General features: G+C 35.3%; 1 protein-coding gene across 1 annotated transcript; it reads left to right on the top strand.

Moving 5' to 3' along the window:
• LOC120249493 (DExH-box ATP-dependent RNA helicase DExH14) lies at positions 1-25,260 on the top strand. Its single transcript, XM_039258021.1, is given in 51 exon segments — positions 1-80; positions 166-297; positions 405-457; positions 1,829-2,000; positions 2,914-3,367; positions 3,466-3,531; positions 3,933-4,037; positions 4,121-4,423; positions 5,471-5,587; positions 5,710-5,769; positions 5,973-6,044; positions 6,121-6,237; positions 6,365-6,526; positions 7,153-7,218; positions 7,335-7,487; positions 7,711-7,794; positions 8,384-8,458; positions 8,543-8,674; positions 8,747-8,812; positions 9,236-9,301; positions 9,403-9,525; positions 10,549-10,698; positions 11,465-11,677; positions 11,782-11,937; positions 12,148-12,261; positions 12,263-12,373; positions 12,461-12,562; positions 12,657-12,737; positions 12,847-12,927; positions 13,803-14,006; positions 14,083-14,199; positions 14,304-14,426; positions 14,487-14,576; positions 14,659-14,784; positions 14,927-14,989; positions 15,691-15,779; positions 17,057-17,147; positions 17,448-17,597; positions 17,675-17,866; positions 18,004-18,069; positions 18,145-18,300; positions 18,377-18,520; positions 19,509-19,576; positions 19,660-19,825; positions 19,913-19,975; positions 21,046-21,141; positions 21,263-21,430; positions 22,159-22,329; positions 23,381-23,530; positions 24,056-24,187; positions 24,803-25,260. Coding segments are annotated over 50 exon segments (6,267 nt in total). The 5' UTR covers positions 1-80; positions 166-187; the 3' UTR covers positions 24,881-25,260.
• Positions 25,261-25,275: the final 15 nt, after the last annotated feature.

A 25,275-nucleotide genomic window follows, 5' to 3' on the forward strand; every position in this document is an offset into this window, starting at 1 on the left:
CAAGGGCAACGGAAACGCTTCTCATTCTCCACTCCGGCCTCCATTGACGAGCTTCGAAGCGAGAGTGCTCTGAATTGGAGGTGAGAACTGGGGCAAACGCTCCATTATCTCCATTGAATCTAGTTTCAATCCTTTCTTCTTCTTTTCTTTGCTTGAATTTTGTAGGGTTTTGGACGTGTATCGATCGATGATGCTTTTGCCCTTGCCTCGCCTCACCAGCTCTCTCCGAACACCCTTTGACGTCGATCAAGCCTACCTTCATCGGAAATCAATACTCCAAAGTCGCCAATCTAAAAGGTTTCTTGCATTCTTGTTTGGAATTTTGAGATTTTGGTTTCTTTTGCTTGAAGTTGAAATTGTTTGTTTTATTCGAGTTTTGATTGACATTTGGATTCTTGTTTAAGTGCTAAAGATGATTTGGAGCTTGCTAGGAAGCTGGTTCCACGATGGGATGAAGGTAATGTATTTATTAACGAAACAAAACAAGTTAAAGGTTTGTTTTAGATTTTAGCATTCCATGATTTTTAAGAAGTTTGGGTTTTTCAATTCTTGCATGATGGAGATCAAGGTACCTATTTATTTATTTATTTATTTAATAGTGAGAAAATTTAATATTCTGTTTTAAATTTAACCATCCCCTGTATTTCAAAGGTTTGATAGTTTGATACTTGCATAATGAAGGTACTCTATTTATTTATTTATTTTATTATTATGAGCAAAATGAGGTGATAGTCTGTTTAGAATTTAGCATTCCAGGATTTTCAAAAAGTTTTGGTATTTTAATTCCTGCATGACAAAGGTACCCTATTTATTAATTTTATTTTTTAATGAGAAAAACTAGTATTTTTATTTTATTTTATTTATGAGTTAGAAATAGTAGTCTGTTTTACATTTTTAACATTCCATGATTTTTAAGAAGTTTGGTTATTTTAATTCTTGCATGTTTGATGCTTTTATATGCATTGCATTATTGTGATTGGGATGGGTTTTAAGAGCGGTCACATGGAGTGTTTGGTACTAATTTTATGGGTTTGGATCATGCAGAAAACTTCGTAGTTGTTCTAAAGAAACCACATGTTTATTCCAATTATGCAACCCAATTGTCATTACTATTGCAAAAAAAAAAAGTTTAGTTTCTCTGCAATTATGTCTAAGATGCATTAAGTGCTTATTTAGAAGGAACAATGAACTGACAATACAAACTTCCAAATAACTAAAAATCAGTGAGCACCATTACTTTGTTTATTGAAGTTTTCCACAATGACTTTGACATAAGTCCACCTATATTTCTCTGTGTCTTGGTTACTTTGCTTGTGGATTGAGTGGGACATCCAATAATCATTTCTCGAGGCAAAGTATGTGTTTTCCTTTGTGGCATAATGGGCATCTTTCATCGTAAAGTAGGGAAGTTGTGGATCCTGACCAACTTAAATGCTATTTCGATACTGCGTAGCAATTTATTGTTGGTCACTAGGGCACTAGGTGTTGTTCCTTAAATTTTTCATAGATCATATAAAGGAAAGAAGAAATATAGGACATCATCAGAAATAGAAAGAGTTGAGGTATGGAGAAGAGAAACTGAAGACAAAGGAAAGAATCAAGTTGGAGGATAAAAAAGAGGCCTATGCCAAAGATATAAACTTGTTATAGCTGTAGATCACTGAATGTATGGTATTTGATTTTTCTGTGATACCTGTCGGAAAATGAAACAGGCATAACAAGAGGGTTGCCTGTGATTATCATATTGTTTAAATGATTTATCGATGAAGTTGCAATCTATTATTTTGGATGAAAATTCATGGGTAATTTATATTTTCTGCTGATGCAGCTTCAAGTAACGTGCGACAAACATACAAACAATTTCTTGGTGCCTTGGTGGAGTTGATCAATGGGGAAACATCCTCAGAAGAATTTCATGGAATAGCGAAAACTATTTATGATTTTTTTACTGGCCCTGATGCTGCTTGTGGTGATATATCTCATAAAATTGCTGAGAAAAGGTAGGTTGTTTTGGAATTCTTAATTTTTATTTACCATTTAATGTCTTGTGTTTCTGAAGTATGAGTCAGGGAAACATTTGCTTATAGAGAGTGTTGCACACTGGGTCTCATAACCTTATTTAATCGAGCACCATCTGAACTAAATGATTTTTTTTGTTTTTCACTTTGGGAAGATTAGGGTTTTGAAGGAAAACTAGTTGACCATTCTGTGCCCTTGATGTATGGCCCAAGTATAAATCTGGCATATGCTTTATAAGTAGATAAAGAGTGCATAATCTGATTAGTACAAAATTTCTGAGATTGATCCATTGGCCAGGCAGGCGCTGGTATGACTGATCTTATTGCTCTGTTAAGTTAAAGGCAAATTTTGTTTTTATTTTGTACATTTATTCAGTTTTTTTCCCTGTGTCTTGAATAAATACCTTAATTTTACAAGTTTGGGCAATTCGCAAGAGTGGTAATGGAAGTAGTGTGGGAATAATATCAAGACAGTGCCAGATTGGTGACTTGTAGAGAGTGATCCATGCTGACTTGTTTTATCTACATTAATGTCAATGTATTACTTGATGTACTATTTTTTCCCCCACTTTGCCCATTTCTGAAAGAAACCACTCAGCTACATGAATTTAACTGAACCTGGTTGTTAAATAGATTTGATTGAGATAAAAATTCGAATTTGAGGCAAGTGGAATTGTTATCTAAGACTAGACTATGAAACTAGAGAACTTATTAACCTACAAAAGATTTGATTTTTTTTGTTTCAACCGTCAAATCTAGATCCACCAGAGTTGTGAGTTTCTTTAATTTCCTTTTATGCACTTCTCTCTTAAATGTTCTTTGGGTATTTATAATCTTTTGGATTTTCTTTTGGAGATAAAGTTTTCTAATAATTTAAGGTTTATTTATTTTATAGGGGCGAGTTGCAAATGCTTATTGGCTACTCCATATCAGATTCTACTCTGCAGAAAGTAGTGTCATTAGCACAAAGGCTTTTTTCTTTGCAGTTCACTGATGACCAAACTGATCTCATTCTGGCAAAGGTAGCAGATGAAGGGGCATATTATCATGAATTTGGTAATGATATTACATTCCAATCTCCTGCTCGGTTTCTTGTGGAGACACCTTTAGAAAATGGATATCCTCTGGCAACTGATAGTTGGACAGCTCTGGTTTCACCACACGAGGATAATGATCATCAACAAGTTTTATCTTCACATGAATCTAGTGTCAGCCATGGAACTGTGAATTTGAGATGGCTGAAAAATGTGTGTGATCAGATAGTAGAAGGAGGTGGTTCACAGCTTTCTGGAGATGAGCTCGCAATGGCTATTTGTCGGGTGCTCCAGTCAAACAAAGCTGGCGATGAGGTCCTGATAATGGCCATTCTCTATTGGCTTTGGTAATGATGGTTGTTTTTTTTTTTTTCTTGATTCTTACAACCTCTTTGATGCTTTCTTTTCTTAAGATAGCTGGTGATTTGTTGGACCTTGTTGGTGATGATGCTTTTGAAGCAGTTCAAAATCTTCTATCGGTGAGAGACAACCTAATTAGTTCATTTTTATATTTGTGAAAATAAATCTGCTGTTTACTCTTAAGATAGTTGCTACTATTGTTGGGCTGTCCGGCATCCTGAAATGTTGAGTTGTCTTGTTTTCCCGAGGTTTTACATTTTACCAGCCAATGCTAGTTTAATATTCAATTATTGTGACCTGGATGCTCTAACCTTGATGTGCTCTGTGGTTCTGGTCTTATGTTAAGTTTTACAATTTGGGGTAACTTAGATATTTTTGTATTTGGTGACCACATGAGGTTTCTTTTTACCATTTTGGAAGGCTTTTGCTCGATTGAATATTTTAGTTATAAGCTATGTTTGGTGTCAGAAGATTAAGAACTTCATTTTTACTTTAGGAAAATTTCTGTTTTTAATGATAGCATCGGAAGGATCTTGTTGATGCAATCAACCATGGAATGTCTATGCTAAAATCTGAGAAGGTGCAACCAAACACTCAGCCAAGAATGCCTAGTTATGGCACACAGGTATGAGACTTGTCATCTTGAGTGAAGAATACAAAGATAATATAATGATTGGCTTTTTGGGATGAACATGATTCCATATCCAGGTTACAATACAAACAGAATCTGATCGTCAAATTGAAAAGCTTCGACGAAAAGAGGAAAAGCGTCATAAACGTGGAGGAGATTATGGAAACATGCATGATTTTTCTGGTGAAAGTTTTTCCTCTCTTCTTGCTGCCAGTGAGAGAAAGCAACCACTGGATGATGTAATGGGGACTGGCCAGGGTTCCAATTCTTCCTTAGTCAGTTCTCTTCCCCAAGGAACAGTGAGGTTATACCGAAAAAACTATGAAGAAGTAAGAATTCCACCAACTCCAACAGCTCCAATGCGACCTGATGAGAAGTTGGTATGTCTGCTCTTTTCTTTTTTCTTAATTACATATAACTGTTTTTTCCCATTTTTAAATGTTAATCCATGAAAAGAAATCTTGTTTGTAAAAGCACATGCAAGGGCGTGTTTTGTAGAAGCTCAAGTGTGAAATGCAATATTCTTATTTTTTGTGGGCAGACATGATTTACTTGTCTTGAGCCCCTTATGTCCAGTGTCCATCAGGTAACCTTACTGACTGTTATCATATGGCCTTTAAAGTATAGGTGATCCAGAGATGATTTCAGATTAATGTGCATATGTAGGCTTCCCTGAATTGTCACTAATTTAATTTCCGATGCCGTAGCATCTGTCTTCTACTTGTTTACTGATCATACGCATGGCATGTTGTAAGTCATTGATAATTTCTTTAGTAAGCTCTGTTCAAGTTAGCCTCTGAAAATTTCAAGTGGTCCAGTCTGTCTAGTTTGTAGAGTACCAGTGCACTCTAATCTGTGTGCTTGTGGAAAATTCTGGGCGGTGAACAAATTATGATGGTTGTGAATATGAAATTGAAGTGCTTTGCTTTTGCTATCATGATTTAGGACCTTGGTATTTGAAGAGTTAATGGGTTGGATGTTAAATCTATGTTGTCTGGAATATTATGAGGTTGGGCCTGTACTTGCATTTTAGAACGGATCTATTAGATTTTAATTTTGTTTTTGTTTCTTTTGATAAATCCTATATATTGAAACTGTGTTCATGATAAACTGTATGCATTGAAAGTATGCCCTAGTATTTCGAGGAAGATGAAAGATGCACTACATCAGTTTCTGTTGCAGTGCATAATTTGTTCATTGCAAGTGTAGGGCTGGCCATGCTATATTTTGTTAGTTGTATTATTGTTCAGTCAGCTTTCTGCAAAATTCTGAATGACACCAAAGATACTTTGCATTGGTTTCTTTGTAATAACATAATTTGCTAACCACATTAGACATTGCTATCTAGTTCTGTTTTCATTTATTTTGGCTCTTGCATATAGCATTGTGTTGATACATCTAAACTAATGTTCTGCTTACACTGCTAGATTGACATAAAAGAATTGGATGAGTTTGCTCAAGCTGCTTTCCAAGGATACAAGTCCCTGAATCGCATCCAAAGCCGCATATTTCACACAACATATCATTCAAATGAGAACATTCTGGTAGTTTTTTCAAAATTAAGTTTGTTATCGGAAGTTTGATATTGTAAGACATAATATTTAAAATTAATTGTGAAATTACTGCAGAGACTTGTTACATAACTGTATGAGACTTGTGGTTGCAGGTTTGTGCACCAACTGGCGCTGGCAAGACTAATATCGCTATGATTTCTGTCCTTCATGAGGTATATTTTCAACCAGATGCCTTGGCTTCCTTAACATAATCATGTTAAATGTGGCTTATTTGCTTTCCTCTATCTCAAGGGGTTCCTCTGCGTCCTCATTTAATTCTTCTGTGCTTCACAGATCTTCTAATTTGTTCACTTAGTTTTGCGTTTCTATTAGATTTGGCATTTTCAATAGTTTTAAAATGAGACTTTCGTTACAGATCAAACAGCATTTCCGGGATGGTATTTTGCATAAAAATGAATTCAAAATAGTATATGTTGCTCCTATGAAGGTAACTTTTTTGATCCAAGATATCTGTGCAAAACTGCAATGATTATAGCAGAGTCTTATACCTAGCTCTTTAACAGGCCTTAGCAGCCGAGGTTACGTCCACATTCAGTCATCGTCTGTCTCCTTTGAATCTGACAGTAAGAGAACTTACTGGGGACATGCAGCTGTCTAAGAATGAGCTTGAAGAGACCCAGGTCCGGCATTTTAGTGTTGTATTTGACTAATTACTATTTAGTGTTGTATTTGACTAATTACTATTTAGTGTTGTATTTGACTAATTACTATAATCTGCCTAACTCATGCCATTCTTACATTTCTTAGATGATAGTGACTACACCTGAGAAATGGGATGTCATTACTCGCAAAAGCAGTGACATGTCATTGTCGATGCTTGTCAAACTCTTAATCATTGATGAAGTACACCTGCTGAATGATGATAGAGGCTCTGTGATAGAAGCTCTAGTTGCTCGGACCCTCCGACAAGTAAGTTCCTGAAAAAACAAAACATACTGACCTCATGTTCTTTTCATTTGATGTAGAAGATTTTTCTCTTTATATATGGATTGTCTAAGATTCTGATATTAGACTGGTCCTGGAAGTTGTTGGTCTTTTACTCTAAGCTGCATCATCACGTTTTGTTAATTGCTGACTTCAGCTGAATGTGATTTTCTGGTTAATATTGATCTTTAGGTTAATAATATTTCACCATGAGACTGACCATCATTTCTTTGATTTGCATTGGATTTACAGCTATACTGAAGTGGCTAATGGTATAGATGTTTTTATACTATCTCTCAAGAGCTTTATGCATTTAAATTTCCTAGTCCATGCCTTTGTAAAAGAACACTAACACAATATGTAGAGATTGTTTCCCACCTGAGGTCCACTATAGCATACCTACCATGTGGCATTAATGTTTACCTGTGTTGAACTTCATTTGGATATATTGCAATTTTGAATGATCAATTGTAATTCCTTGTTATTCTATTGATGATTGTCTTGGTTTCTCTCTCAACTTGTCTTCAGACATGATCCGTATTTCAATTTTGTGGATATGCTTTTCTCAGGTTTAATTTTCTGTGTCTTTTCTAATTGCTGAGTTCTGACAGGTTGAATCATCACAATCCATGATACGCATTGTGGGTCTGTCTGCCACTCTGCCCAATTATCTAGAGGTTTTATTTTAGTCTTTCAGACGCTCTGAAAGTGCTTTGAGCTATGCTAGCTTGCGTTTTATACATGCACACTTGAAGTATTTCTCTCTAAATTTTTAAATACTGATGACCACCAGGTTGCACAATTTTTAAGGGTGAATCCTGAGACAGGTCTATTCTTTTTTGACTCGAGTTATCGGCCAGTTCCTCTTGCTCAACAATACATTGGCATTAGTGAAAAGGACTACGCCAAAAGGATTAACCTTTACAACACGATTTGCTATGAGAAGGTTTTACTCTGTTTCCATGTAATATCAGTATTATTCTTATCTTATAATACACCTACATGTGTGCATCCACGCATGCATGCTTGCATGTATGTAATGGTAACTCTCTAAAGTATTTATTTGAGTTTACTTTAGTTTATGAATGATTTCACTTCTGAACTATTTTTTCCATCTTTACACTGGTTTTAGATGTCACCTCTGAACTGTTATTTCCATTTGTTGACAGGTCTTAGATGCACTAAAGCAAGGACACCAAGCCATGGTTTTCGTTCATTCACGCAAAGATACTGGGAAAACTGCAAGGATACTGGTAAGGTGTAATTGCTGAAATTACGTAAGTAGAAAACTTCTGCCATTTCCATGTCCCCACAAATGGCTTTTTGCACACCTTTACATGAAATGATCAGTGTATGGTATAAAGTGCAATTACCAGCACATGCTCCAAACATAAAATGTACATTCTTTGAACAGTGTTGGAAGTTCAAAATATTCTCAGACTCTCAGTTTAAAGCTTCACATGTGTGGGGAAGTATATGACATGCTTGTTAGCTAAATACTTCTGCAGTTATCAGAAGATTACAATATTTCTTTGGATAATTATTACTGAGAATTTATGAAGCCAAGTTCTATTAATTAAACTAATGCAAAATTAATTTTCTGCATTGTGCTAATGTTATATGCTTATCACATACAGAACATATCTTTTTAATATGCATATTCTGGCAACATATCATTTGCTGTGAAGTCCTTTTCCTTTAGTTTTGCACTGTTTTAATATATGTGCATGCATGAACTGCAGGCCTTTTTATGCATCTGTCGATGCTTGCTATCTAGTTTCGGATAGTTGATTGTTTTTTTCCTTCTCATTTCTGTTGACTAAACTGACCTGGTTAAATCAGATTGAAATTGCCCAAAAAGCAGGTGAACTGATGTTGTTCGTGAATGAAGAGCATCCACAGTTCGGGTTGAGAAAAGTAAAGCGTGCATTGTTACCCCTGTTTGTCTTCATATATTATCGATTTTATTTTTGAATGACCTACCAATTAAGCATATGGCAGAAAGAAGTTGTCAAATCTCGAAACCGAGAAGTTGTTGAGTTATTTGGACATGGCTTTGGCATCCATCATGCAGGCATGCTTCGTGCTGATAGAAGCTTGACTGAGCGGCTTTTCTCTGATGGACTTCTGAAAGTACGCTATGTTTTTTGTTCTTAAAATCTCAAATTGACATGCATGACATGAAATTTTCTTTTTCTTCTGTAGGTACTTGTATGCACAGCAACTTTGGCATGGGGTGTAAATTTACCTGCTCACACAGTTATTATCAAGGTCGGTTTGATCTGTAAACTTTGCTGGTGATTAGTCTTGAAATCTAATTAATTAATTATTATTATTATTGTTGTTGTTGAGCTCATCAAGTTTTATAATTAGTTGTGCTGGTGATGGACTTCTCTGTGTTAAGTTCCTTTTTTGTGCCTGGGACATTCTGGGTTCACATTAGAAGACCATATTCTTTGTAAAAGCTGGGTCTTTATTCTTACAATTCTAGTTCTTGGTAGTGGAGTAACTGATAGTTTTGGGATCTTCAATGCAAGGAGAAATAATCAATGTTTCTTCATCGCACTGAAGTGTTTGTTTAGAGAAGACATCATGAATAGTTATCCTTCAATGATTAATTGTGGTGTTTTCAGGAAGTTGATCAAATAATTTTTTGTTTATGTATTTGGTGTATTTTGTTTGGAGTAACTCCAGGGAACACAATTATATGACCCCAAGGCTGGTGGATGGCGAGACCTTGGCATGCTTGATGTTATGCAGGTGAAATCAGAGACTAATGACTATGGCCATGTTTTTAGGCATTTTGGTCAATGTTGCACAGCTCGAGCTTATATGCACTATTTATCTGCTGTTCTTTTTAGATTTTTGGACGCGCTGGAAGGCCACAGTTTGACAAAAGTGGCGAGGGCATTATAATTACATCTCATGACAAATTGGCTTATTATCTCAGGCTGCTAACAAGTCAACTTCCTATAGAAAGCCAGGTATACATTGTTTTCTGTACAACCATTGGATGAACTCTCTCTGTGTTCATCAGAAGGCTTCTGCAAAGGATTCATGCCTAAGTCATACATAGTTTAACACTTGACATCCAGAAGGTGCTTAATCTCCAAACACACACACACACACACACACACACACACACACACACACACATTAAAGTTTGAAGTTGTAGGAATGTGTGACAACTATACTCTTTGGTTTTCTACTAAGGTCCCAGCAGGTGAATTTATTTGATGTGATGATTATTAAAATGACCTAGCAGTTCACTATCATGTAAATGTATTTGCGGCTTTTTGCGTAAGCTACCCTTGATAAGTTACAGCTAGTTCTAGGGACTATAATCATTGGAAAGGTACTGCTATTTCTTAAATCTTCTTCCTCTTTATTTTATCAGGATTTACCTGTCTTTCTGGGGTGTGTACACTTTTCATCTTATATTACTTTGCCTTGATGATGGAGTCCCTTTTCCTGTTGAAGAGTGAATATTTTCTTCTTGCTGATCTATTTGCTTGAAATGATTTTTAAAGACCTGTAGAATTTTATTTTATGAAAACGATTGTATTTTTTAAGATGTATGATCTATTGTTGTCTCAATAACTGAAACAATGACTTGTCTGCCCTTTTTCAAAGATTAAACTTCTTTTGCAAGTAATGTATTATTACCAGTATTAGTTTCATTTATGCATTTAGTTTTCTGTCAAATATTTTTTAATTTGGTATGATTTTTGTGATTTTGAGTTAAGTCTACTTAAAGATCTCTTCCAGCAGTTTTTGGAATTTTGTTTTACTAATTCTTTGTTTTTCCTTTTTCAATCAATTTCTTGTTGTGCTTTATGAACTTGTTCTACTATCTATTATTTTCTGTTACTTGTTAAGCAACTCCATGTTATTTGGGAGGCTTGTCAGCCTTTTGCTTGTTTGGCATTTTTTATTTGTGATTGCTCCAGTCTTATTATCAGTGCTCTCTCCTCGCTTACCTGGTCTGCTGTTTCTTTATGTTGCAGTTCATTAACTCCTTGAAAGATAATCTGAATGCTGAGGTGGCACTAGGCACAGTAACAAATGTCAAGGAGGCTTGTGCTTGGCTTGGATATACCTATCTTTTTATAAGGATGAAGCTGAACCCTTTGGTCTATGGAATTGCGTGGGATGAGGTATCATATGATATACCATATACCATAATATTGAGATTATGCATTAGCTATTGTACAATTTAAATGCTTCTATTACATAATTGGTATGAAATTGAATCTATTCTTGATATTTTTTTCCATGACTTGATTAACTGAGTTATTATTTCTCTTTTTGGTCATATACATGACAAAGTTTGAACTTGACGATGCTCACTAGCTTGAAGAGTTATTTTGGTAATTTATTTAAATTTTTTGTTAATTTTTCCATAGCGATGGTTTTTCAATGCCAATTCTGGATGACAATATTAAGGATTTCAGAAGGCAGAAAACAATGAGGAGGTGATCAAATTTTAGAAATGTTATCCTGGGCTTGGGCCTTATTTATGGACTTGTAGAAGTGTAAGAGTTTTCAAAGGTATAAGATGGTACATATCTTCCAGTGTATAATCAAATTCCCAAATGCATTGGTAACATGCTTTCATTTTAGTATTTTAATATGAGTTCTTGCATTGACTTCTTCTGATGTTTTGACTTACAATGGCTGTGCATGCCTTAGTGGAATTTGTCAAGAAATTCAAAATCAATAATAATTGGAGTTTGATTTAGATTTCCCTAGAAATGGTTAAATGTGATAGTTTTGGCAAGTTTGGGAGTGGGATAAGTCCATGAAGTTCCAGAACTTTTGAGATTCTTTTCTGTATTTCTATTTATGAACTTACATTTATTACAGAAGTGTTTCGAGTACAGAGTTGCGTGTTATATGTAATTATATCTTTTGATTTGTTAGGTTGTTGCAGACCCTTTATTGAGTTTCAAACAAAGGTCTCTTGTAGTTGATGCAGCACGTGCCCTTGACAAGGCAAAAATGATGCGCTTCGATGAAAAAAGTGGCAATTTCTATTGCACGGAGCTTGGTCGCATAGCTAGCCATTATTACCTTCAATACTCTAGTGTTGAGACATACAATGAAATGCTCAGGCGCCACATGAGTGATAGTGAAGTTAGCATTAATTCTGAGTTTGCTTTTCAGCTACCTCTCAGTTTGTGGTTGTGTTTGTCATCGAACGTATTGCTGCTAAATTTTCATATTGTGTATCTGCTCAGGTGATTAACATGGTGGCTCACTCATCTGAATTTGAGAACATTGTTATTAGAGAAGAGGAACAAGAAGAGCTTGAGACTTTATTGAGAGTATCATGTCCTTTGGAAGTGAAGGGGGGACCTACCGACAAGTATGGAAAAATTTCAATCTTAATTCAGGTACTTGCTCATTTATTCGGTCAATATTCTTGCAAATTTACTTTGTGCATAGATTTGAACTAAATCATGATTTGAGTAGCTACAGAACTCATTCCTATTTCTTTAAGCTTTCATATTTTTGTTATAATTTCTTGTCTACGATTTCATGTGCTGCCTTATGAAGTTAACAAGAAAACTTCCTGACCATTGATTGGTTTTGTTTTCGTTCAGGTTTACATTTCACGAGGTTCAATAGATAGTTTCTCTTTGATTTCTGATGCAGCATATATCAGTGCAAGCTTAGCCCGTATAATGCGTGCTTTGTTTGAAATCTGTCTGCGACGTGGGCTGGTGTGAAATGTCATCCTTCATGCTCCAATATTGCAAGGCTGTTGATCGCCAAATTTGGCCTCATCAGCATCCTCTTAGGCAATTTGACCGAGAGCTTTCAGCAGATGTCTGTTTTGGGTCTTTGCTTTTAGATTTTTTCAGTTTTGGCTTTTCAAACTTGTGTGTTCTTTATCTGCAACATGTTTTCTTTCAGATCCTCCGAAAGCTTGAAGAGAGAGGAGCTGACCTTGATCGTCTCTATGAGATGGAGGAGAAAGACATAGGCCTGCTGATTCGTTATGCTCCTGGAGGAAAGGTGGACATTCTCTTTTCTTTACAAGTTCATTGTATTTACTATGTTATAGATTTGGCCCTCCATTAATTTCTTGTCCTTTTTTGCTTGGGTGAAGGTTGTCAAGCAATATCTAGGATATTTTCCTTACATCAGTTTGTCTGCTACAGTGAGCCCAATCACTAGAACTGTTCTCAAGGTAAGTTATGGTCTTTATCTGATAGCTTTGTAGGAGAAAGTTGCATGACATTTAATTACTCAAGTATTTATATTGTTCAATGACTTTATGGCTTGGAGTATTGTACTAGGTTGATTTGGTCATAAGTCCTGATTTTGTGTGGAAGGATCGCTTTCATGGTACCGCTATAAGTTGGTGGATTCTTGTTGAGGTATTACATATGAAAGTTCTATTTTTATTCTTTTGGACTTCTTTATGTTCTGAAGGACTTCTAAGTGATAATTATTTGTATTTGCTGTTTAGTTGTTGTTGTACATGATTAGTTTTAGATGATTTGTGACCCTTCTGTATGTTTACCAATATGCATATGTGCATAACAATCTAGAGTGCATTACTATTTTGTCATTTCAGGGGCCTGATTTTATCTAAATGAATTCACTGATCAAGATTTTAGCTAATTTTATTTCTTTAGGTTATGTTGATTGAAAAATTCTGGTAAGGTTGAGCTTCCTTTGAATGTTCCATATACCCAGAGCAAGTCTCTTATTGTGATGTATTGTCATTTGCATATTGTTTAAGCCTTTAAGGTCATATTCATATTAAGATTTCATTTATTTCTGTGCATATCCTTATTGACTTTATGACCAAGTCATTGACTTTATGATTTAAAGAAGCTTTATGGACAGCCTGGTTATTTTTAATGATTATTCATGTTATCTTCGAAAAATACCTTTTCTAATTTCAGATTTTATTCACCTTATTCTGTATTAGCAGGTCCTTAGTATTTATGCTTTGTTAGGTGACTGATGGGCATGAATTTATGAAAAATAGAATTAAGTAAATAACCTAGGCTAGTTTGTTTGGTTTAACTTAAATACGGGAATGAGAAAGGAAATAATTTTTTAGATTTATTGCGAAAATTGGTTTTCTTTTGACTATAGCTTAAAATAAATTACTCATTTTTATTTCCATTGGTTTTGTAAGCTATATACCTGTCATAGGTCTAACCAATATTGAGATTGGTAATTTTCCATTTAATTTTGAATATTGGAGTTCGTAAATTGATAACTGTACTATTCGGAGCAGGATTCTGAGAATGATCACATCTACCATTCAGAGCTCTTCACGCTAACCAAGAAGCTGGCAAGGGGAGAGTCTCAAAAATTATCTTTTACTGTACCTATATTTGAACCACATCCACCGCAGTATTTTATCCGTGCCATTTGTGATTCATGGTTGAATGCTGAGGCACTCTTCACTGTTTCTTTCCACAATTTGACATTACCAGAAGTGCGTATCATGAGAGATATTGCTTTACTTCATCTTTATTTTCTGTAATTCACTAAAATCTTATTTTCTCTTGTAGACACAAATAACTCATACAGAACTACTTGACTTGAAACCTCTTCCTGTGTCGTCTCTTGGCAATGAAACTTATGAAACACTGTATAAGTTTTCACACTTCAATCCGATCCAAACACAGGTCCTGATATCCTCATCACGACTCACTTTGATCTGTTTGATTTATTGTTCTCACTTTTCTTGGTCACTTTTATTTAATAATCTGTTTTACCAACCAATTTGCAGATTTTTCATGTCTTGTATCATTCTGATAGCAATGTTCTCTTAGGAGCTCCAACAGGAAGTGGAAAAACTATATCAGCTGAGCTAGCAATGCTGCGTCTTTTCGACAGTCAGCCGGATATGAAGGTTTGATTGTATGCTAAACTCGAATCAATTAAGCCTCTTATTTAATGCCCTGTATTTCAGGTAATTTATATTGCGCCACTGAAGGCTATTGTCCGTGAAAGAATGTATGACTGGAGAAAACGGCTTGTTAATCAGCTTGGGAAAAAAATGGTAAAATTTTTTCATTTGTAAAATGATCTCAAGTGAAGTTCATTGAACATATTTTAAACAGCAAGATTGTTTGTTTTGTTAGGTTGAAATGACTGGTGATGTTACTCCAGACCTTATGTCCCTAATGACAGCTGATATCATAATTTCAACTCCTGAGAAATGGGATGGTATAAGTCGCAATTGGCAAAATCGAAGTTATGTAATGAAGGTTAAAAAATTAAAAAGTGCTCCCTTATCTTTTCTTATTATTAATTCCTTTTATAGCCACTTTAAATAGTTATCTTCCTCTATTTCCCAATGTTGATCAACTTTATTGCTTTCATCTTTTAACATGCTGACATAATTTATAGGTAGGCCTCATGATATTGGACGAGATCCATTTACTAGGAGCAGACCGTGGTCCCATTCTAGAGGTACTCTTTCTCTAGCTTAATGGTTGTTAGATGGTTGTTAAATTCTATGCAATTATTTAATGGAATTTATGAAGGGGATGCGAGCTGTGTTAGTGGGTGTTTAATAATCATACTATTGGCAAGATGACTCAGGCAAACAGTAGCACGGCTTGGTTAAGAGTTCATGTAATTTAACTGTTATCAATGATTAATATTAATGAGCAAAAGTTAGTTATTCTTTTCTGAATGACCACACACTGAGATTGAAACTAGTGAAGCACTGAAGGATCTTAGGACATGGAAAAAGAGTAGTCAGCCTTCATACATCTATGCTAACTGACAATTTTAAGACTAATTCTAAGTGCTTGTAGTAACGACTTCTTTCTCGTTATTGAGATCTATCCAGACTTAAAAATTCCCATGTTTATGGCTAAATGCCAGTGTTGCTGGGTTCAATATCCAGGTAAATTTAGTTTTTTTCCTTCATTGTTCTCATATAATTGCTGTTAAATGAATGACAAAGTATAAGCACATATATATATGGCAAGTTTCTGTCAAATTTTAGTTGTTCGGAACAAAGATGGCCTATATATGACTGTATGCTTTCTCTGTTTCATTCATATTTTTTTTTAATGCAAATTGTCATATGCATGATTATAGTTTGAAACTGACTCTCAAGAAAATCTTCTAATGCCCCTAGTAATTTCCACTGCTTGTGCCAGGTTATTGTTTCTAGAATGAGATACATATCGTCCCAAACAGAGAGGTCAATACGTTTTGTTGGCCTATCGACAGCATTGGCAAATGCTCGGTCCGTTAGATTGAACTCAAAACACTCAGAATCTGTTTAATTTTTTTTTTCTGTTTTAACGAATTTATTTGCTACTCTTGCTATGTTTCTGCCTGCATTTGCTTATCCCACTGTATGACAAAATGATATTCAAACTAGTTGAATAAATGCCTCTTGTGTTATTTGAATAGCTTTGCCCGTAAGTAGTGGCAGAGATGAGTTACCACAGTTCTAAGTTTATATACCTAGTTCAGTATGGAATAGCTCTTTCACAGAGAAGTAGTGCTAAATAAGAAAGGAAAAGTAGCATACTTTTCCTGGATTATTAATATATTTGTGCATTAGTCTGAAGACCTGATTAGAATTTAGTTTATCCCCACAAAGCCTGTACTGCTTGTGGTCTGCTGGTTTGTAACAGACCCGACTTGGTGATTGATTTTATGGTGATCCTTTTTAAGTTGAATGATGCTATAATTTTTTCCACTAGATGTATTTCAATTGATTTGGTTCATTAATTCGATCTATAGATAATGAGCGCTACTCTGTTCCTGTTCCCCATGTGCTGCATTTTATGTTGATCAGAACTGTTTGTATTTTTCATAAATTAATATCAAAGAGAAATCCATCATTAATGATTGAGGAAAACCACAGTAACATGCTTGAAGAATGACAATGGATGCTATTAAGTGTGTTTTCATTTTCTAGTTCTTCATTTGCTCATTTAAGGATAGCCACCTAACTTTTAGTGCACTCATTGTTGTCTTGGACAACCTGTTAATATGTTTTCTAAGATCTCACTGAAGGATGCTAAAGTAGGACTATTCTGTATTGTGACACTTTCATCATTATGATGTACATCGAAATTAGTCTTTACTGCAGATCCCATCACATGCTCCATTTCATCAAATATCATGATTAAGCTGTTCAATCTAATTATGAAAGTAAAATCAATCAATTTTGATCCTGTCAGTTCTCATATTATATGGCCTTATGTTATCTTGAGATGTTGATGGCATTTTTGAAATTTAAAATAAGTTGCGTTGGAAGGCTTTTTACTCTTGTTATGACGATTAATTTAATGCCCTTGATGAAGGTTAGAAGTCGTCTGAAATTGCTAGGGTCTAGTTTGCATCTTTACTTACTACTACATAATTCTTTTTTCCTTCCTCTCATGGATCATTCACAGTATGAACTTTTCACCTTGATTGCATGTTCCTCTTGTTAAAGTCTATACTGTCATTGAAGCTTGCTTGATAAGAGTAGCAATATCTGAGGAGTTGGTTTCAATTTTTATCCAGTGATTTGGCTGACTGGTTAGGTGTGGAAGATATCGGTCTTTTTAATTTCAAGCCAAGTGTGAGGCCTGTGCCTCTTGAAGTTCACATACAGGCAAGTGCATTTCCTGGTTCTACTTTATCATCAAACATAGTTGGTGACCTTTGGTGTGGTTTTGAAGTTCTTTAAGGTGTAACTCTTGCATCTGAATATAATTTTCTTGATGACGCCATGCAGAATTTCTGGAGTTCCTTTTGAACTTTAATTTCAGCGTTTTGCTTACTGTGGATCTGTTTACCTGATGTCTATTGTTGTGTTCTCTGGCTCATCAGGGATTTGCATAGCATGTCTGAATTGTCATTTATTGATTTGTGAAGTGCCATTGATCAGTCTTATCTTGTCTGCCATGAGCAGGGATATCCGGGGAAGTTCTACTGTCCCAGGATGAATAGTATGAACAAACCTGCATATGCTGCCATTTGCACTCATTCACCTTCTAAACCAGTTCTTATATTTGTTTCGTCTCGGCGCCAGACAAGGCTTACTGCTCTAGATCTCATACAGGTGAGAAGTTGCTTTAGTTGTCACTAGTTGAATTACATATCTGTAACCTCCTTTGTTTTGTTTAAACTTAATTGCAGCATGCAGCATCAGATGAACATCCTAGGCAATTTTTGAATATACAAGAAGAAGCATTGGAAATGGTCCTTTTTCAAGTAACTGATAACAACTTGAGGCATACTCTAAGATTCGGAATTGGTTTGCATCATGCTGGATTGAATGACAAGGACAGGTCTTTGGTTGAGGAGCTATTTGCCAACAACAAGATACAGGTCTTTATTTATTTAATTATTTTATGCTTTACATTGCCTAAACAGCATTAGCTATTTTATATTTGTGGAGTCTAGGACTAAGATCAAACTAATCCTTCACAAGATGCTCACTCTGTGGAAGTGCCTTGATTTTGTAGATCCTGGTATGTACCAGCACGCTAGCATGGGGTGTTAACCTTCCTGCTCATCTTGTCATTATAAAGGTATGAAGTTGAAGGTTTGCATGCTGTGGGTCTTGTCCTTCAATTTGGTTTACTGAATATTCATCTGGGTTGCAGGGTACTGAATACTATGATGGAAAATCAAGAAGATATGTTGATTTCCCTATTACAGATATCTTGCAAATGATGGGCCGTGCTGGCCGGCCACAATATGACCAGCATGGGAAAGCTGTTATTCTTGTCCATGAGCCAAAGAAGAGCTTCTATAAGAAGGTAAAGGAGACAACCATCCATTTATCTGAGATACTTTTTAACAGCTACACCAATTTACTGAATATCTTAATTGCAGTTCCTTTATGAACCATTCCCTGTTGAGAGTAATCTGAGGGAGCATTTGCATGATCACATCAATGCAGAAATTGTTTCTGGTACAATTTGCCAGAAGGAAGATGCGCTACACTATCTCACATGGACATATCTCTTTCGACGCTTGGTATTGTTTTCATGCTGATTATTTTTAATTATAGTTATGCCATTTGATAGTAGTATTAACATCAATTGGGCAACTCTTGATATCTTTCCTTGGCCAGTAATAAGGTTTCTGAGTCAAGTTTTGTGGGAAGATTTTCAATTGAAAAACCTTTCGTAGTGAAATCAAAGCTTTTACCCATTTTGATGTATGTTTATATTTGGGACCAAACAAGCAAGAGATAATTGAAGATGGTAAGGAAAGTAAGCATTGTAAAGTGGTAGTGGTGTGTTACTTGATAATTATAGTTATGCCATTTGATAGTAGTATTAACATCAATTGGGCAACTCTTGATATCTTTCCTTGGCCAGTAATAAGGTTTCTGAGTCAAGTTTTGTGGGAAGATTTTTAATTGAAAAACCTTTCGTAGTGAAATCAAAGTTTTTACCCATTTTGATGTATGTTTATTTTTGGGACCAAACAAGCAAGAGATAATTGAAGATGGTAAGGAAAGTAAGCATTGTAAAGTGGTAGTGGTGTGTAACTTGATAATTTTCTGGGTTATACTTATCTAGATTGGTTTTATAATAATCTTTTTTGGGAGTGGGGGTGTTGAAGAACAGTGTAATCGTCTAGTGCATGAACCCTTCACTGATCCAATAAGTAAGATGTGTATGCTTAAAGCTGTGGCAACTTAATTATAGTTTTTTGGTTATTTGGGTGTGATCAACATCTTAGGCTTCTTGATATTGCTGCTTTATAATCGGCAGAGCAAAGTTAATGACTTGAAATATAATTTACAATGCTAGTTGATTGTTGTGTACGCAGCAACAGGTGATGACTATTAAATTATTTTTTGGTTATTTGGGTGTGATCAACATCTTAGGCTTCTTGATATTGCTGCTTTATAATCGGCAGAGCAAAGTTAATGACTTGAAATATAATTTACAATGCTAGTAGATTATTGTGTACGCAACAACAGGTGATGACTATTAAATTATTTCACCAACAGGTTGTAAATCCAGCCTATTATGGGTTAGAGGATGCAGAATCCAATACTCTCAATTCGTATCTTTCAAGGTGCACACAAAAAAAATATTATTCTATTAAACTTACCTCAGAATCCTTTGAAGTTTGAATGATGACTGTATCATGTTAAACAGGCTTGTGCAGAACACATTCGAAGACCTGGGAGACAGTGGATGTATCAAGATGAATGATGATTCTGTTGAGCCTTTAATGTTAGGTTCTATAGCTTCCCAATATTATCTAAGTTACTTGACAGTATCAATGTTTGGATCAAATATAAGCACGGATACTTCACTAGAGGTAAGTTATTGCCTTGTAGAACTTGAATAGCTTCAAATATTGATGCTGTTCTTATGTATTTTAACACTAGGTTGCTTTAATTCACAGGTCTTCTTACACATCCTTTCTGGTGCTTCTGAATATGACGAACTTCCTGTACGGCATAATGAGGTAATTTTTTTCATGGAATAGAACCTTTGAAATGATTATTTTTATCGTACTACAGGGAGTCTCTTTTCTTCTTCTATCCTAACTAAATATATCCTCTCTTCTACATGGTAATATCATTCCGAGCTTGTGAAACACCCTCAGATGCCATTTTTGTCAAGTATGTCATTTTGAAAAGGTTGCTCCTTTTTCGTTGGGGATGCTTTATAATGATTTTAGTTTTTTCTTTCCTAGCGAGATCTCCGTCAATGATCAATTAGCAAGATACTTATGTTAAAGTACAGCATGGCATAATAGCCTAGATTGGCCAACTTATAATATTCTTTCTGTAATGTAGATCCTCTATCAAGGTATTTAACAATGTGACATGAAAGTATGACCCTTGTACCAGTAGGTTCTGTTTTTGTATTTCTTGTTATTAATATTGATTTGGTGTGATACTTTGGGTGTTTATATCTTTGTACTTTCCTGGTTCTTTTTTTAGCCTTGTGAGCTTTTGGATCCTCGTTTATTGATCAAAGAAGCAAGACTGTGTTTCCTGATGACTTGTTGATTATCGATGTTCATTTTTGTCCTGTTACCATGTAATACTTCTGAGTAAAACTATTGTGGAATGAACTTGATAATTTATATAATTGTTGATGGTAATTTGTATTCATGCGCACACTATCTACACCACCACCATCCACCCACCCCTCATATTATCATGGAAATTGAACCAGATATGAATAAATGAAATGATAAATTCCATAAAATGCCTTTAAAACATGACTACTGGAAGAAGATTTAGATCAGTGGAGACCTTAGAGGCTAGAGCTACAACATAAGAGAAAATGCAACTCATACTACCATGGAGATTGATGGAGTTGTAACTTTATGGAGTCAAACTTGCTTCACATTAGTTCTGTATGTCCCTGGCAGCATCATTGTTATGAGTTGACTTGTTGACATCTCACAAGAGATTGATTCTATTATTTAGCTTCTTCTTGTTCTAGGAATCTGTTAAGTTGTCCACTATGATCTTCTGTTTCTTGTGATTGATTCACCCTTGTTTTTTGCTGCATATCACTCAGGAAAATCTCAATGCGAAATTATCCAAACTGGTCCCTTATAGGGTAGATGAGAACCGCCTTGACGATCCACATGTTAAAGCAAATTTACTATTTCAGGTAGGGATGACTTTTGTTTTTATTCTTTTCTGCTTTATTTTCATGTTAACATAGGTGTATTTTTCTGATTTTACTTGCTATACATCTTAGTCTGGAATTTGAATTTATTTCAATATTGCAGGCACATTTTGCCCGGTTAGAATTGCCAATAAGTGACTATGTCACTGATCTAAAATCAGTTTTGGATCAAAGCATACGTATTATCCAGGCTATGATTGATATATCTGCCAATAGTGGATGGCTGTTGAGCTCGCTCACTTGTATGCATCTTCTTCAAATGGTTATGCAGGTATCCTTTCACAAGACTTGATCATTGCAAATTAACAATTTTAAAATTATATTGCATCTGCTATGTTTGGCATATCGTTTTCACATCTTTGATAGGTGATACAAATCCAAATATTGGCTGTATAAAACATGGAAAAGGCCTAACTACCCATTTTTGGCAATTCTTTTAAAGCCCATTAATTTCTTGCTTTCGTATAGCTGTCTAATCACCTGAGTTTATTGGATTTGTTGACAGTTTGTAGCAATTTAAATGATCATTTTTGTGGCAGGTGCTTTGTCATTTAGAATTTGATTTCTTGCTGCCATAGTATTATCCAAAGGGCAAGTCAATGGGCACATTGCCAACTACCTATGTGTATATACACACATATATATGCAACTGAATCATCCTTCTAATGCTGTTATATTAAGCATATAAAGTAACGAGGAAAAGCTTCATATGAGACTTCAATACTTATTTACCATATTATGGTTGCTTGACTTCACTCCTGAGAACTCTGTGATATGGTTAAACAATTTCATTTGAATATACAAAATTAAGCTTCCTGTGTGTGTTTTTTCACACAATGCTATTGTGTCAGTTTTGAGAAAAAGCCATTTTTGTAGCTTTCTTCTCACATGTTTCTAGGAGAAATGTGCATAAGATTGCTTTAATTGTGGCTTAATCACCAGGAGTTCTGAGATGTTGAAGCCTTGATTTACACATGTCGCTTTCATTCATGTTTTCAGGGTCTCTGGTATGAGAAAGATTCTTCTCTGTGGATGCTACCTAGCATGAATGATGATCATCTAAGTTATTTAAACAAACTAGGCATCTTGACATTGCGAGATTTATTGGTTCTTCCAGACATGAAGTTACAAAGCTTGCTCCGGCAGTCTTCTGCTTCAGAGTTGTACAAGGTACTTCTGTTATCTTTAGTGCTGCTTTCATGGAGTGGTTACTATCGCATACATGAGTTTGTGTATTACCACATGACTGAAAAATGTTGAGGGCAATATTGACGTTACTACAGCCAATTTCATTTCCATTATTACTGCATTAGTGTAGTTTCAGAAATTCAATTTTGTTACTTCTGCAGTCTTTACCTTTGTTTAGTTCCCTCTTAACTGGATTTAAACCCCGATCAAGCTCTTCCTTCTACTGGTTCAACATGGTTCAAGTCTGTTCCTGGTTTTTTTCACTTTTACTTCAATGGGATTGTAGTGTAATATGACCAGTCTTGGTCTTGATCTTGATCTTGATCCAGAGAAGTCTCTCAGGCCCCATAAATTCTCAACCAGAAAATTATTAAATGATTGGTCTTAATATATGTTCTCATCTTGGTTCTACTTCACTAGGCAGCCCAACCAAATGATGTACTACCTGTATTGATTTTAATTCCTATTATCAAGTATGATCTTGGTTCCAATTCTGTTAATCATGATGCTGTCACCATGTTTGAGATGGCTTTGACCCAGCTTAGGAAATGTGTCCTTTTTGAGTAAACATATCTCTAGTTAAATGTGCTTTTAAATTTTTAATGGTAGGGAACTTGTCTCAAGTTCATCTTTAATAGCAACTGTCATATCCTGGATTGAATTCCAACCTGCCTTTTTGACAATTCACCTGCCTTCAATTAGATTCTTGTAGTCAATACCGTGAATTTGATATTTCTTCGATGATTTTAACAATTTTCTGGTAGCTACCCTTTTTCTATCCTTACCAAGTCCTTATTTGCTCGATTGCTTGAATTTTATTCTTTTACAAAATTTGCCTATTGTCCAACTTTCAATAATATCATTGTTTCTTCTTTAGCATTTCATTTTTCATTTGATTTTGCCAGCTGATGGCTTTCTTTTGGATCAACATTTCTTTCAAATAGGTCCCAGTGGTCTTGGTTTGTATAAATTTGATGAAAGCAGTGGTTGGCCATTTTATATAGATAACTTGGCCATTATTTTCTTTCTGCAGGATCTCCAGCACTTTCCCCGCGTTCAGGTTAAGTTGAGAATTCAGAAGTCTGATAATGAGGGTTCAAAGGCTCCTGTTCTAAACATTAAATTAGAAAAAACCAACTTCAGACGATCCACATCAAGAGCATTTACCCCTCGATTCCCAAAGGTAAAATTTTCTTGTGCCTTTAGCATTATTCAACTTTTCATATTTGAAACAAGCTAATTAGTGGATTTGTGTTAGTGAATTGATAATGATTACAATCTTTATTTTATTGCTGCCCATTTCTAAATTACTACTCAATGTTTGGAGGCTTAGAAAGGATTACATTATTTATTGATAGCAACCATATAGAATAGCTACTGAGCTATCTTTGGAGTTCACCTGTTTCGTTTGCATGTGTCAAGTTTTTTGGCCTGAGTTCGTCTTAGGTTTCTCTTTTGAAGGAATTAGGCCTGCAATGCTCAGCTTTGTCTAGAGTAAAATGCCTCTAGTGTGAACATTTGAAATACTATCATAAAATAGTTTCGACTTCTTTCCTGGTTAGTAAGTGAAAAAGAAATAATCATGATGTGAAGCATATCTCAACCTACGAAGACATTTGCCTCAATATTGTCTGCTTGCAGACCATGAAGTGATTTGTATGTTCTGCTTCGCATAATGCGATCTCTTAAAGTTTCTATCGGTTCACAGGTAAAAGATGAAGCTTGGTGGTTGGTTCTGGGGAATTTTACAACCTCAGAACTGTATGCTCTGAAACGTATTAGCTTCTCTGACCAGACAACTACTCGCATGGAGCTACCAAGTGCCAACATCAACCTTCAGGTAAATGGCTTATGCAGTCCGCATTTTTTTTTCTCCGTTATTTTTGCGTACTGACCAATCCAAGCAGTAGCTCCATGTCATGGTTGGAGATGTCAAGACAATTTGGTGGTTGGTTTAGACACATTTATTATATACATTTACCTTACCCAACACATATAACCCATTTAATTCTGTTATATTATAGATATGGTTAGTTTTAAATTAATTAATGCACTAATTTGGCCCCACTCATTTAACGTGTCTTGTATTCTTTAAAATATAAAATGTATTTATTTGAAGTTCGTGCATCGTTGTCAGGTGGACGGGTTGACCTGTGACTTATTTAAACTTTTCATGTTAACCAGAGTGTTGATTTGCTTATAATCCAAGCACTCGTTTATGTCTAAACCCAACCAAACCCTCCTGAGTTGTATCTGGTTTATGATCATGTCCAATATGGGCAAGAGAGTGTACATTATTTAGACGTAATACCGATTGCAGCATCTATCACACACACACACATATATATACATACTCTGGAAATAGCATCATGCTATTGTCATCAACATTTATGACTTTGGCTTTTGATACTTTCAAGCATTCTATTAAACTTATTCTTGATCATCATCTTGCCAGGAAACCAAGCTGCTGCTTGTATCCGATTGCTATCTCGGACTTGAACAAGAGTTCTCCATCGGGAAATTGAGCCAGTAATCGAAACTGTGCTATCCAAGGCACTATCGCTGCAAACTGTGTATCACTACCATTGAATGACAAGCGTACCGCAACATATGACACTGGCAGCTTCCAAAAATTTTACTATGTTTTCATTTTGCGCACATACCCTAATAAGGAGCTGCCATACCCATCAAAATTCAAAGAAATTTTGATCCTCTTTGGAGGAATGCCTTGCAAGTGAGCAGGTAAAGAGTTTGATGTTATTATGTCTTTTTCTCTTGATAGTGTATGTTGAGTACCATGCCTGGCATGACATATCCTACAATCTGCAGTTATACATTAATTATACTTATGCTCATTTAATATTATGGTTCTGTGTTTCATAAATAAAAGCTTTGTTTACCGATTATTTATAAGATCATGGCAATTAT

The sequence above is a fragment of the Dioscorea cayenensis genome, chromosome 19, assembly GCF_009730915.1.
Source record: "Dioscorea cayenensis subsp. rotundata cultivar TDr96_F1 chromosome 19, TDr96_F1_v2_PseudoChromosome.rev07_lg8_w22 25.fasta, whole genome shotgun sequence".
NCBI lineage: Eukaryota > Viridiplantae > Streptophyta > Magnoliopsida > Dioscoreales > Dioscoreaceae > Dioscorea > Dioscorea cayenensis.